This window comes from Astyanax mexicanus, chromosome 25 (genome assembly GCF_023375975.1).
Source record: "Astyanax mexicanus isolate ESR-SI-001 chromosome 25, AstMex3_surface, whole genome shotgun sequence".
Lineage (NCBI taxonomy): Eukaryota > Metazoa > Chordata > Actinopteri > Characiformes > Acestrorhamphidae > Astyanax > Astyanax mexicanus.
The window spans coordinates 20,809,783-20,825,741 of NC_064432.1; the positions used below are offsets into that span (position 1 = coordinate 20,809,783).

A 15,959-nucleotide genomic window follows, 5' to 3' on the forward strand; every position below is an offset into this window, starting at 1 on the left:
TCCTAATGTATAATCTTCCTTATCACACATTTTTCTTGGTTTCATGTAAGATAAATGCTGCTCAGTATGAACTTTTTTTTCCTAGCTCTGATTCCTTTTATATTATCCTATTTATTATATATATAACAATATATATATAACAATACACACCCTAAAACAGATTAATATCTCTGCCTCCAGTTTATTCAGCTGTACCACAGTGCCTTCTGAGCATTTATTTTATTTTATTTTTTTTTAAGGACATATTGTTAATAATAATAATAATACTTAATATTAAAAACATGTTAATAATGAACAGTGCAGTGGAGCTAATAACCAATTAATGCAAATTTATGTAAGTCCTGTAAAATTAAGTTTGTATAATAAAAATATACCAGATACCTAATGGAACTCTGTTTTACTGTTTTGTACCCTGGCAATGTAAAAAAAAATAGAGAGCTAAATATTTAAAAACCATATTCATTAGATCCTAAGTTTGTATTAGGTATATATGCAGAACATCACAATTACTACAAATATGAGGTGATACCGGTGATACCGATGGACCAGATGTTCGCAGGTGTTCGCAGATGTTCGAAAAAAATAATTTAGGGAACCTTTATGTTCTATAAAGAGTTTAGACAGGTTTAATATGGTGTGGGTTTGCTTTTTTCTTTGTTTTGTTTTTTTTGGAGGGCCGAGCTGTTCATCTATTTACAAACTTGTGGGGGGAAAAAATGAACAAAGCATTTAAAACGATCATGTTCACATATTATTCTTGGTTTCAAGCATGATTCATTTTCTGAGTATGAAGGAGTTTTTATCTTTTATTCTGTTATTTTTTTTAAATCTATTCCTATTACCTCAAAACAGAACAGATTACCTTCTCTCTCTTCTGGTCTCAGTAGTTTATCTGGCTGCACTGTGATGCTTTCTGAGCGCGGAAGATGGAAAATAAACCTTCAGTGCTTCTTGTTTGAGATTTTTTTTTTCTATTTTAGGACGTAGTGTTGATATTGTATTACCCAGCGCTGCTCTGGAGGCGGTGGAGTAATTCGGTTGGTGTCAGACTGTGGGCACTTGGGTACCAGCTGTGTTGCAGATAGTGTGCAGTACTTTATTCCCCCTGACACTGCACTGTGGTGGAGGAATGTACTGTAGTTTTCATTGTTCATTTCTACTCCGGTCACTAGGGGGCACAGGTGTGCTTTACATTCAGAAGCATTGGACTGAGTGGTGAATGGGTTGCCCTGCTGCCGCTCGACAATTTTACACCTTAAAATACAGAGATTTGTTCATGGTGTAATAAACCATATGAAAGTCAGACATAATATTAAAACCTGTATTAATACAATCCGTTACTTATTATATAGGTTAACACACTTATACACTGTATAACAGAGTGTGATTTCAGTAGACAGTAGTGTACTCTTTACTACGTCCAGTTAAACTGCGCTAAATATGTGCTAAATCACTGGTCACCTCTTATCAAAATACATACAAACTGAGGAACCGTGTTCTTCTTATCTTAGTTTTCTACAATAACATTTTTTTTTTGTATAAAAATATTTTATAAATTGTTTGTATGTTTCCTGAGATCTCTTCTGTCTTCTGCACTGCTGTGACATTACAGATTTCCCTGCTGTGGGATTACGAACACGAACAATATCTATTAAGATAATCTTCTTTATCTAATTTTATCTTTTCTTCAGGCAGATATTATGTACAGTAATCCTGTTTCAAACATCACACTCTGAGTTATTTATACAGATAATAATCTGATACGTTTTGGCTTTCCTCGCTGCCTTTTCCCTTTTTTTTTTTCTTTTCTCCCATTTCCTGTTGGTATTTTATATATTTATTTATTTTAACGCAGAAGGCTCAAATAGCCAGACTGTTTTTTCCCAGCAGTGTGTTTGAAAGAAAATAGTCTGTTTGAATAATTTATGAACGAATGCTCCTCGAGGAAACCGTACAATAAAGGATTAGATGATTGTGATGTGATGAGACAAGAATGGAACAAATTCCTGTAACAAAGCATCAGTTGTTATACATACAAATCAGCCAAGCAGCAAAAAAAAACATGTATTTTTCTTTTTATTATAATTGTTATCATTATATTACATAAATGCAGTACCAATTGAAATTTGTACACACCTCTTCTCATTCAATGTGTTTTCTTTCTTTTTACATTTTTTTACATTACTGCATTATGTATACTACAGTATGTAAAACATGTATTTCATCATAGAGAAGAACCTTTTATGCTTTTTATAAAAATATTGTGATTAAACACTTGATAAACCCACTTTTGTGGGTATACCACACTAAAAAAGAAGATTTTAAATATGTTCAAAATCCTATTGCTACACTTAAAGTAAATCCACTGGCATTTATAATATAGACCATCACCAGTGGCATATGATTTGTTTTAACAAACAAACACAAATTTATTTAGTGTTTATTTAGTAAAAAAAATATGTATATAATAAAAATTCTAAAAGCAAATATTTGGTAGAATAACCCTGTTTTTTAATCACAGTTTTTATGCAACTTGGCATGTTCTTCTCCACCAGTCTTACATACTACTTTTGGATAACTTTATGCTTTACACTCCTGGTGCAAAAATTCAAGCAGGTTATTATTGATTATATTCCAGAGGAATCTCTCAAACTTAAGCATTCACTGCTCATACTCTCATACATGTAATCATCCATTTTATTCCATTGGTGACAGCAACAGTTGAGAAAAAAAAAAAAAAAAAAAAAACATTGGCAGGACATTCCACTGACTCAGTCTTGTCCCAAATAAATGAGACCACAGACAGGAATAATTCTGGACCCTTTTGGGGGAGGGGCTCATTATCACTGGTTTGTTTTCACACATTAGAAGATTTATAGATTTATATCCATGCAGACCAGCACGAATTAAGCGTTTAGTTCTAGCTCAGTCCTATCACACTGTGGTGTTATTAAGATACACTGATGGAAAGAGAAGTAATGTGATAATTGTAAGCATCACCTTACAAAATGAACCAATCACACAACCCCCTACACAGCATCGGGAGCGGATAGCTTTTACACCTGTAGTGGAAACACACCAGAGTCTGCTTGAAGCGAACCTCAGACCACCAATTTCTGAAGGACCAGAGATCGGTGCTCTGTTCCGCCCCAGGGTCCAAAACAGCTTTCACACTTCACCAGATGAACTCGTGTCCAGAAAAAGCACGAGTGTGAAAACGCCCTGAGTGCGAGCCAGTCTCTGCAGTGCGCTTTGTATCTCGCACTACTTCAGTCGATGGCTCCTGTTTGAGTGGGGCTGAGTGTGTAATTGCTTTTTTCTGTGTAATTGTAGAAGATTAATGCTGCTTGTGTTCGTGCAGCCCTGGTGTAATCTAAAAACATTGTTTTTTTTTCCTTTTTTTTTTAAGCATAAAAAGGGTGTTCCGCTGTGTGCGAATTGTTAAGGGGCGACCGAGCCGAGCCTGTGAGATACATGCATCTGCAAAAAAAAAAAAGCTAAAGAAACTCAATTGCAATTTTATTGTCCGGCGTGATAGATTTCCTGCCAAGTTCAGAGCAGGAGAGCTGTTTGTCACTGTAGCACTCCCTTTCACAGCTGCGGGGGCTGTGTGTATGTGGGTGAAAGTGAGGGTGAAAGTGTGAAAATGTGCATGCTTGTGTGTGTGTTGGAGGAAGAGATGGTAATAGGAAGAAAGGAAAAGAGCGGAAAGAAAGATATGCTAAAAACGAGAGACGTGACGAAAAAAGGAAGTGTGATTTAGAGATTAGAAGAGTGAGTAGAGAGAGAAATAGAGTGAGAGAGGGAGGGGAAGATGTAAAAAGAAAGATGGAGAGACAGAAAGGAAAAGACAGAGAGCTAGACGGAGAGCCCAAATTCTACTTCCCACCTGTTGGGGGAGACCAGGAGCAAGATATGCCGGTTCTCAAATACTGCTGCTTTAAGGCTTTTATCGTTCAGAAAAGCATGACAGTATATTGCAACTTTTCTAAGCAAATCAAATTGAAGAGGTCTAGACAGACAGACAGACGGACAAAATCAACTCCGCTTCTTGCATGTCTCTGCAGCGTAGAAGCAAGATATGTCATTTTTCACATACTGCTGCTTTAATATTTTTTTTATATTTTTACCAATATTTTATAAATTTTTACACAGTTTTGAAAACACATACTATCATACTTGTAAAAAAAAAAGTGAAAGAAAAATTTACTTTTCATCCAATGAGAACATTGGAATCATATCGAACGGCACTGCTGTTGAACACTGACACCAATCTTTACATTTAAATTAATACTTAAAAATCAATACTGTTTTTTTAATCAGTGCAATATTGTAAAACGAAATATCACAATACGGTACAGATATCAATATTGATATTTTCTCACAACACTAATGACAGTGTTTTCTTTAATATTAGAAATGCTAAAGGGGTATAGTAGGAGGGATATATATGGGAACTGCATTCTCTGGAGTGATGGAGCTCGGTACAGTAGCCTTGGGACAGTAATAAGTGGACTTTGGCTGACTGCAAATTCTTGGGTTGGTAATTTTCAAGAGAAGCATCTTATACTGAAAAAAGCATCATAGCTCATGCATTTCTTTAATATTCATAACCTCCGGTGAGAATGCAGTGTTTTATTGGTGTAATGCATCATATTGTCTGTGAACAATGAATATGTATATCTTCTGCATATATTAAATGCATATTCCTCACATAACAAATGCATATGTATGGAATACACATTTGCATTGTTTTTACTGTGTATATAGAAGAAGAGCAGAAACAGTGAGTTAACCTTTCAGTCTTACCTTTAATTATTTCAAATATTTGTAAATATTTGTTACAAAGTGTCCTGTATGAAACAATAATGGATTATGGGTGTAGAAACAAGGAGGTGGTCATAATGTTATGTTTGATGGGTGTATGGAAATGTTATAACTTTCCATTTATGGCTTGTAATTGTAAAAATTCAAGTTCACTTAAGTAGCTGCATTGACTTTATTTAAAAAGTACAAAAACAGAAGTAAAGCATTAGAGCCATTTTTGGTGACTTGTGAGTGGGTTGTTGGGTGTGTTGAATCTGCTTTGCTCTGGTAGCGACCAGACAGATGTTTCTGCAGGTGGTCCTGCTGACACCACCACCTTCCCAAGGTGCCCCTGTTGCAGCGCTGCACACAAATGAGTGCATTCTGTGCAGGACAACTTCCAACAGGTAGTGATCAAACCTGTGAAGGACTGAGCGTCCTTCAGCTTCACACACGCTCAGCAGTTTCAGTTACAGGGTGAGAAACATCGAGTGAGAGAGCAAAGGGTTAAAGTCCTACAATAGAAGTTGAATTAGAGCACCGACAGTCTGAATATTGCTTTTGTTTTTTTGTAGATTATACCACGGTCAGTCTACTTCACTTTTTTCCGAGCTGTTTGTTCTTTCTATAAAACTTTTCTATGGAAACAACTACAGTATTAAATGAATAAAACAATGAATAAAAAAGGAATAACCAAAGCAAAACATCAGTAAAACACTTGCATGGTAAAAAAAGCAGGATGCATAATGCAGGTCTATTCTTAGGTCTTTTTCTCCATGCAGTCTTGGCGCTTGACACGCAGCAATACTATGGATCCGCAGCACAAAGCATTTCAATATTGCAGAGCTGCTTGTAAAGATAGAGGTGGTCAGGCTGCCAATCTTTATTGAGTAAAGCCTTGCAGTCCGACGTACACATGCAACCGCACAAAGGACAGGGAGGTTTCCGACATGGGCGTCATTGACCACTGCCAGATAAGCACGACGGTAAGCTGTCATTCAGTTTAGATGACAGCATAATCATTTTGGATTGCTAGCATGTAGTTTACTCCGTTATATTATATCCTCTGTTTGTGTAGTTTCTTTCTAAAATAAGAAGAACTGCTTCTGTGATGCTTTGTTTTGATAAATAATTACAGCATTAGTAGCATTGTCATAACTAAATTAGTTTGGATGGTTGTGGCCACCTCCTTATCGATTTTATCAGCTCACATAGGACACTTTATGTTTCTGCAAATACAGACTGTACTCTGTTTCTCTGCATACTTTATACATTCTTCTTCTTTCTTTCTGTTCTTTAATGGTCAGGACCACACAAGACCACCACAGAGTATAAATATATTTGGGAGGTGGATCATTATTCTCAGCACTGCAGGACCTCACTGGAATTGTGGTGGTGGAATTAGTGTGCGTGATGCTGGTATTAGCGAATCAGGCACAGCAGTCCTGCTGGAGTTTTTAAACACTGTGTTTAGTCCTTCATTAGTGGTCAGCATTCCATTGCAAACCCACACTATTGCAATGCCTAGTGAGTCATGTATTATTTTGTGTCTCTTGTGCTTCACCACATTAATTTTACCTGAGGCTCCTTCAGGTTGGCCTGTGTTCCTGTGTGTTCCCATGTGGTTCTAATTTAGCTTACTCCCAGTAAAGCGCACACATCACTGATTACTTCATTCTTTCCTCCTTTTCCTCTTTGTTACAGTACAATATGTATCTGGAATAGGTAATGCAGTGAAGAAATGACATGTTTGTTAAGAGTTCTGGATTTCGTCTGCAGACGACATTGATTTTAGGGTGGGCTTTAATAGCATTTAGTTAATCAAATTACACCTCTACGCACGACCCCCCCCCCTTCAGCTTTGTTTTGTGTTTTTTTAGCTATATATTGATCGAAATGATTTGTAATCTCTGCTGGCTTGATTACAGAGCATGAGATTAATCCTTAAAATGTGAATTTCTTCCCAGCCATAACCAAAATAAGAATTCATTAAAGACTATAGAACAGACTGTGGAAAGTAGAGATTGTAGTTTAAAGCTGAGAAGTATTAGTACATACAGATATGTAGATGTTTTGATGTGTTTTTTTAAATGAGAGTTACTGAGAGAAACTAAATGTTATTTTTCCATTTTTTTTTTTTTTTTGTGAAAAAAGTTAAAACTATTTTAATTGAGTAAGTCGACTTAAATAGTTTACTATGTACACATTATGGACACAATGTATGTCAATCAATCAATCAATCAGTCAATGAAGTGTTACCACAGCCTGGGAATGGCCACTCCTGTATAAATTGTGAGTGAAGTAGAACTCTGCACAGCATGAGATTTTACTAGATTAACACTCAACAGGTGGTCCAGCAGTCTAAGGCGCTGCCGGTCGCCGGTTCAAATCTCATGTAGCTTGCTTCGGCTACCGGAGCCCTGAGGGAGCACAATTGGCCTTACTCTCTCTGGGCGGGTAGATGGAGCTCTCTCCCCCCCTTATCACTACAAAGGCTGATCAGCACAAGGCGTCTGTGAGCGGATGTATCGGAACCGAGTCGCTGCGCTTTCCTCTGAGCGCGCTGTGATGCTACTCGGCAATGTTGAGTGGGTTGGGTTATTGGTAGAATCTGCTTTAACCCTGTACATGTAAAGCAAGTAAATAGCGTTACCCCAGAGATATTTTGCTTAGTGATATTTGTGGACTGTTAACGTAGCTGTATTTAAAGAGGAGCATGTCTATTGAAGGTTTGCTGCGTTGAACAGATGAAGATCGGGTCATGTGACATTAACTGTAGTGTATTATGGACTGAATGAGATTTTGGACATCATGCAGAAGTGGAAACGTGTTATTGTACAGCAGACCAAATTATATTACACAGTAATAGAAGGCTAAGTGCTTTCCGCTGTACAATACTGCTGTTTCTGTTTCTTCTCTTGCTTTCTCTCTCTTTCTCTCTCTCTCTCTCTCTCTCTCTGTGATTTGTGTTATGCTGCATGATTTTACTGATTTGGCCACCAGACGTAAAGCTGATATCAGGATAGGTTTTCCCCCCACTGTGATTGTGACTGGAGGTAAATCTAATTAGATTGAGGCTGATGTGAAAGCCCACCCGCTGGTGCATTAACTGAGCTTCAGAAGCTGCATTTTTACAGTTACCCTATAGTGTTTTTTTATTTCTGAGGTAAACTGATCTCTCTAAAACACACTTATACACTTATACCTTAGTATATTCTGCATTACGTAGTGCTGTACTGGTTCTGGACGACTGCAGTAAAAGAGGAGAAGCTTTAAATATAATTTTAAACTCATTTAAATTATAATATTAACACAAACAAAATACACTATGTTGCTTTTTCAGTTTTACTTCAGTGTATAGCTGTGCTGCTTTAACAAGTTTCACCAGAATGTAATATTTTGTATTTACTAATATCTAGCACATCAATACGTTCCCCCCCCCCCAATTTAAAATAATATGCTGATAATTGCGTCTATGTAATTCCAGGTTTCATTGTTTTTGAACACAAGGGTTAGGGTTATTGCTTAAAAAATGTTTACTGTTAAACTATATAACCAAGTTGACCATAGCTTATCCAGCACTAAAACAGTTTTAATGTGATTTATGTTAAACTGATGTAATCTGCGTTAAACTGTCGTTACTTTTTTCACTATTGCTTGCATTAACCAGATGTTATCCACTCTAAACTGCCTTTACTTTTTAGGCATTATAACCATCCTTCACATTTTAGATGAAATGAAAGACGTGTAGATGTGAATCATTCACTTAAATGTAAACTATATATCTCACGCCTTCATTGTATTTACTGTATTATCAATGAACAAGATCAAGAAGATTTTTGAGATCAAATTTAAACTGTAACAGCTGATTAGCTCAACATTTTTGGACTCTGACCAGGTCCTGGTGCAAGAAAACTAGGTTGAGATGTCTGTGATAATAAGTTGAGTTTTGTTAGGGTTAAGTGGTGGGGCTGGCACTTTGTTGTTTGTGAACTGCAGTCTGGCGCTAATGGCTAAAAACCGTCAAATTAAGATTAAACTAATGACCGTGATAATGTAGTGATTTCCAGTAGGACTGAAGCTAGCAGCTACTGGAGCAGTTAAAGGCTGTCTGTCCAGCTAAAACAGCTATGGATTACCGATCACACCCCAGAGAAGATTAATGACCTGCCCTGGCTGCTGGCAGGCTAATTTAGGACAATAACGGCAAATTAATTAGGAATAATCAGGGGTTTTCTTGCCTAAATGCAAATGTGCGCAGGTCCACGCCGCATGTCGGAGTGAGCTTGCTGCTGTTGTTTCGGTTTCTCCCGGCGGCGCGTTTGACTTCCTGTCCGCGTTTGGTCTGTGATAAATGGGGGGCCGTAAATGAGATGGGCTTCAGAGGGGGGAAGTCTTTGCTACATCTGCAGAAGTCCTCCACTGTCTGCTGGTAATTGGTGCCGGGGAGAACACTAGCCCTGTACTTGAGTCTTTCTGTAGTGCGATTGTTTGTAGAGCGCTTTATGCGGTAGATTATCCAGAGCTGTCGTGTATAAATCACTCTGTGGGTGTGTTTGTGTGCCAGCTTCGCTGTTTGTTATTGAGCTAGTTTGATTTATTTTATCAGAGGCGTTCATCATTAATGTTTTTAATGGGAGATGCTTTCTTTTGAACTCGTGTCAATTGCCATGCCAGATTTATTTGTAATTTCTCATAGCGTTCGCTGTAATGATTTATTATAACTTACTGAATTGGTGATGACAGTCTCTTATGCTATAACATTATATGAATCATTTTATTGTATGCCCTGCTGATTTGTGTAGTGTTTTACTCCTTGTTATAAGTGAAAATAACTTCAACTGTACCATATTTTGTACGTTGTTTTCACAATGTAAGTGAACTTTAAAACAGCTTCATTTTTTTCTGGTCCTCTTCAGCACTGATGAGATCATGCAAAACTTTCTGTTTATACCATAACTTTTTTTAATTAAAATTTAAATAGATTTATTTGTATAGCCTTTCTACAACTGACTCAGATTTAAAGAGAACTAGTAATAAAACATAAAACAAAACTTTACACAAAAAAAAGGTTTATACAGTATTATAGAATTATTGCATGTATTATACCAGTCCTGTACAGCTCATCTCTTTTATCTGGAAAACAACCAATTTTAAATAAATTACATAATTTTACTAAACACAAACACTTTTCTTCCATTTCCACAGGTCACTTTTGAGCAGCACAAAGAGAACCTGTCCCGCATGTTCCGTGAGTACCAGCGCATGGGCTCTGAAGGTGAATCTGGGACCAGAATCAGAACCATCTCTGGAACCAGCAGGGATTCTGAGCTCCAGTTGAGCACCAACGGAGAACTTCCAGCAGAGTCTGCTCCCTCTACAGTCATTGAGCTGAATGTGGAGGAAAAGCCTGGACCCAAAAAGGTAGAGGAACCAGAGAGGTCACAAGCTTCCATCACGGTTTCCAACATTTTAGCCAGGGCTGAGGAAGAAGAGACAAAGGAGGATGAGCAGATAGGAAAGGAGGAGGAGAACAAAGCTGAGCCAGAAGGAACAGCATATCGCACAGAAGCTGGAGATAAATCAGAGGAACTTGAAAAGTCTGCAGAAAATGAGAATATGGAATCAGGTGTGGCACAAACCCAGGATAGTGTAGAAGCTACAGAAGATGCTGCAAAAGAGAAAAAGGACAGTGATGATGACAGAGGTAAGAACGCTGAAGCTGTTAATGAAGGTAAGACTGAAAGTGGTGACCTTGAGAGCGAAGAAACTGAGGGCAAGGAAGAAAAAAAGGCAAATAATGACAAAGAACCTGAACAGGAACCGAGCTCTGAGAAGTTCTCTGAAGAAAATGATCAAAGAAAGACTCTAGAACTGTCTGAATCAGAAGAAAAGCAGGAAGATGTTCTTTCAACTGGGGACAGTTCTAATGAAGTGGAAAAGGACCCATTGGAAACCAGTGCAGCTGGAGTGTCCGCAATTTACAACGAAGATCTAGTGGACGTTTCTTCCTCTAGTGAGATGGTCAAGGCCAGTGATGACAGCATGGAGGAATCTTCCTATGTCTCAGCTGTGGCTACACCAGCAGAGGATGAAGATGGAGATGATGAAGATGAAAATGAAGACAAGAAAAAGGAGGAGGAGAGGAAGAGTGAGGCTGAAAAAGAGGAGAAATCAGCAAGTCCTAGCGAAGATACTGCGGAGAAACATGAAACAGCAGAAGCTTCAGCAGCTGCGATGAGTGAGACAAATTCTGGGCCCAGTAAAGAGGATGCCGACCAGAGCACAGAGACTGGGTCCAGTGTGGAGGCAGGTGCCTCTGCAGAAGCATTCCCCAGCGCGGAGGCAGTCCCCAGCGCGGAGGCAGTCCCCAGCGCGGAGGCAGTCCCCAGCGCGGAGGCAGTCCCCAGCACGGAGGCAGTCCCCAGCACGGAGGCAGTCCCCAGCACGGAGGCAGGTACCACTGTGGAGGCAGGCCCAGCCTCAGAGGTGGTACCCAGCAAAGATGCAGCAGACGCTCAGAAATCTAGAGCAGATCAGCCCGAGAACTCCAGCACTAAAACCAAAGACATGAAGATTGCAAGACTGGATGTATCCAGTGTGGCCATTGACACAGAGAGGCTGGAGCTGAAGGAGACCACATCTACGGTATGTCCACTTCTATCTATCGTTATAGAGACAATGCCTCCTTCAGAAGTTTCCTGACACTCTTTAACAGCCTATTATTTTCCACCCTGTTTTAAACAGTATTAATTCTAACAGCTGATGTGTTACTGCAGGATGGTGCTCAGGCCCAGGCAGCGGCGGCCGGACCCTCTGCTCCGGACAAAGAATCTTCTGCTTCCTCCTCTGCTCGATCCACCATGTTCCGCATCCCAGAATTCAAGTGGTCTCACATGCACCAGCGCCTGCTGACCGACCTACTCTTCTCCATAGAGACGGACGTCCAGATGTGGAGAAGGTAAAGATGAACTATAGCAGATAAAAAAGACTATTTGAAGCAGATACTGAACAATTCTTAGCACTTACTGAACTACAGAAGATACAAAATGTTTCATAGTTGATAGTGAATGTTTTTAAATGCTCTTGTTGTTTAATAATTTGTGTGTTTGTGGGTTGTGTTTTGTGTTGACAGTCACTCTACTAAGACGGTGATGGACTTTGTGAACAGCAGTGAGAACGTTGTGTTTGTGCACAACACAGTACACCTGATCTCCCAGGTTGTGGATAACCTGATCATGGCCTGCGGGGGAATTCTGCCTCTACTGTCTGCAGCTACCTCATCCACGGTCAGTATGTTGGATTTTTTTTTTTTAAACAAGTAGCCTAGGATCTCCTGTATGATAGAAATCATTATCATCTGGAATGTGTTTGTTTTCTGTAAATACTAGGTAAGGCCCTGAGAAACCAGTTTTGGTTTTTGCCAAATTGTTTAATTTTTTCTAGTTTTGGTTTAAAAAAAAATGGTCACATTTCGGATTATTAGTTTATTATTTATTATTAGTTTTTATAGTGCTGTGCTAATTACATGCTCTCTAATAAATTAATCACATTTAACCACACCTTTAATAATTAAAACTGTACAATTAAATCGAATTTTAGCTGAGCAGCAAATGAATTAAAAATAATTTGAAGACGAAAATAGCGAATTAGCTTATCGATGGCAATGCTCCCGAAGCCATGTTAACCGTTCCCCTGCCTGTGCTAAACGCTTCCCTAACCATGCTAACCATTCCTTCATGACGCTAACCACTACTAAAGCCATGTTAACCGCTTCTCTGGCCGTGCTAAACGCTCCCTATCGATGCTAACCACTCCCACGCGATGCTAACCGCAACCCTAGACATTCTAAAACCCCCCGAAGCCATGCTAACCACTCAACCAACTATGATAACCACTCCCCTGGCAATGCTAACAACTCCCTCGCGATGCTAACCGCAACCCTAGACATTCTAAAAACCTCGAAGCCATGCTAACCGCTCAACCAACCATGATAACCACTCACCTGGCCATGCTAACCACTCCCCCTCGATGCTAGCCACAACCCTAGACATTCTAACCACCCCCATAGCCATGCAACCGCTCAACCAACCATGATGACCACCCCCCTGGCCATGCTAACCACTCCCTGGCAATGCTAACTGCCCGGTAACCATGCTTATTTGCTTCCTTAGCCATGATAACTGCTCCCTGGGCATGTAAAACGTCCAAACATATGTAAAACAAAGGCTTAAAAAAGAATCAGTTTCTGCTCATCAGTTTTTGGACAAATAAAGGCAGAATTAAACACATTGTAGTTGTTGCGATGGAACAGGAGAGCAATGTAGTGCATGAAAAATTAGCACAGCATTATGGTGTAGAGGTATAAAGCACTATTTATTATAACAGGGCTTTTTAAATCTTATTTTAAATGTAAATATGTTTAATTTTAGTTGTCTTTCACTTGTGTACAGTCTTAGCAGCTGCTCACATATGTATAGTTTATTGTACATGTTTTCAATGAAGTATTTGTAATAAATAATGTATAATAAATATTATCTGCTGCTTTTCTACCATATGACTCATAATCCCACTCTAATCTACACCTTTATCATTAGTTATGCTGACTTTAATGATTATGATGATGATGATAATGATATTGTTTATTATTATTATTACACACACGGTCATGATAAATATGAGGGTCAGAATGAAAATGATTGCTTTGACCATGATGACCACGCTGATGATGATCAGAAAGAATGAGGTGGGTGTGATTACGATAGAATGAGGGTGATAATGATGATGACTTTGCAGATAATGGTAACTATGATGATGATGGTGTTGCTGATGAGGATTATTTTTATGAACAGTGTGTTTTCTGTTAGTTTTGACACAACCAGTGTGTTATTGACTGTGTTTAGGACAGACGTTTTTATTTTTGTGTTAGGAGTGTACCACAAGTCATGAATTGAGTATCATATCCATGTTCCATGGAACCTAAAGAATGCTGCATTGAATGTGGATGTGATTTCCTCGCTCCAACTTCTATAATTCATTTTGTCTTGCAATGAACATTTTGGCAAGTTTTTATCCTCAATCACAAGATAACACCTGACAATCTTACAATGTCCGTGTACTTCAAGTTGCATTTGCCTGTTCTTCAAAATAATTTTAGCAAATCAAATTGTAAACACATAAAATATATTATCTGAATGCACTGATTCATTTCCAAGGATTCATAATGAAAGAATTCAATAATAAAATTGTGTTGAAATTTGTTTTTAGGTTGCATTGATCTTTTTTTTTTTTTTTTTCAAGAATTTGTTCCAAGTTAATCAGATCAGATTGAAATATGATAAAGGTGATAAAAATCCTAATGAAGATGACGAGAGTAATGAAGATGCTGTTGTGTGTTGTGTTTAGCATGAGTTGGAGAGTATAGAGCCGTCTCAAGGTTTGGCTGTAGAATCATCTCTGGCGTTCCTGCAGCGTTTGATCAGCCTGGTGGACGTTCTGATCTTCGCCAGCTCGCTTAGCTTCACAGAGATCGAGGCTGAGAAGAACATGTCCTCAGGAGGAGTCCTCAGACAGTGTCTACGACTTGGTACGTCTGTGTCACTCTTTCTGTCTCTATAGCTGTCATTCACAGACAGAGGTATCAAGTAATGAATTAAAAATACTTTGTTACCTTAATCCAGTCGTTTTTCTGAATATTTTCTTTTCTTAGCTACTGCAGACAATGGAGGTTGAGGAAGAGTTTCATATGCAGCATCATATACAACACAGAGAGACCTGTAGTATTTCACAAAGAACAACAAAACGGATTTTAGCAGGAGACATTTAAATGGCATTTTATCCCCTTTACATTACTTTTACTTTTATACTTTAAGTAGTTTTGAAGCCAGTACCTTTAAACTTATACTTGAGTAAAAGGCTTGAGCTGATACTTCAATTTTTACCTTTCTTTCATTTATTTTCTTATTTAAAGTCAAATATAGATATTTATGGGGATATCATTGTAAAATGATATCATTGTATTTGTTGGAATGCAGGCAAACACCTAACCCTTCCACACACACACACACACACACACACACGGACGGGCACGCTGTAATACACTTTCTTTTTCCTCTTTTCCCTTCTGTTGTGGTTATTGTCACCTCTTTGTTTATTGATTTCTCTCTTTCCTCTTTATATAGTTTCTCTCTCTCGCTCCATGTGGCTGATATGAGTTTTTTGATGGTGTTATTATAACCCCCCACCCCACGCTGCAGCACTCTGAAATTCCATCATTAAAGCCTGTTCCCTCTAATGGCTGCTTCATAGCCCGAGGCTAGCGTTTGTGTATCACACGCCGTATTGCCATATCAGAGCAGTATACCAACACACAGCGTTCAGATTGCGTACATTATTCATTTCACACTCACTCACACACGCCCACGCTGCTCCTGACCTTTCCTTAACCTTTACGTTTCTACAGTTATTCTGCTTTGCTTTACTTTCGCTTCATATTATACAATGTTTGATTTTTTTTTTGTATATATTGATAATTATCAGATAAAATGAAGTACATGTACATTTGATTTGCATTGATTGGCTCTGAATACAAAAAAAACCTCAGCTGTTAAATAGCTAAAAATGACAGTATTAGGTGCACAGGAAGAGTAAACAAAGCATATCAATTTATAATGAAGCTAAAATGCAGGTTACTATTCTATTGCATGCTACAGTAGCCCTAAGCATTGTCTGTTTCAGTGCAATAAACTGCAATATGAGGTTTACAAAATAATGTCTTATGGTATGAGGCGTTTCAATACACTGCAGTGGAATAGGTTTCTACTCAGTTCAATACAGTTTGCAGTGTTATAATACATTAGTATAGATAACAGTACAGTATACTGTGGTATGATGCAGTATTATCTATTATACACTGTAGTATGATGCGTTACAATACCATATGTTATGTTATGTTACACTACCGTGCATTACAATATGATGTGTTATAATACGGTACAATACGCTGTGATGTGGTTTTGGTGGATAAAATCCATTAAAAATGTAGGGTATGGGCTCTTTAATACATTTGACTCTTAAACCCCAGTTTAACAAAATGTCTTCCATGTTAAATGGCCTCAGCGCTGCTCCTGATTGGTGGAGCTGTATGGAAAGCT

The 15,959-nt window shown here is 38.4% G+C and overlaps 1 protein-coding gene across 4 annotated transcripts in view; it reads left to right on the forward strand.

Annotated features, from left to right (window-relative positions):
- lrba (LPS responsive beige-like anchor protein) overlaps positions 1-15,959 on the forward strand; it is a 273,015-nt gene that overhangs the window by 54,557 nt on the left and 202,499 nt on the right. For 2 of the 4 annotated variants that reach the window (XM_049472639.1, XM_049472640.1), the window contains exons 22-26: positions 10,015-11,151; positions 11,206-11,454; positions 11,586-11,767; positions 11,942-12,095; positions 14,212-14,392. In XM_049472639.1, coding sequence (XP_049328596.1) covers positions 10,015-11,151; positions 11,206-11,454; positions 11,586-11,767; positions 11,942-12,095; positions 14,212-14,392 — 1,903 coding nt within the window. The remainder of the gene's footprint in view (positions 1-10,014; positions 11,152-11,205; positions 11,455-11,585; positions 11,768-11,941; positions 12,096-14,211; positions 14,393-15,959) is intronic. The other 2 variants (XM_049472641.1, XM_049472642.1) reach the window with 2 other exon arrangements.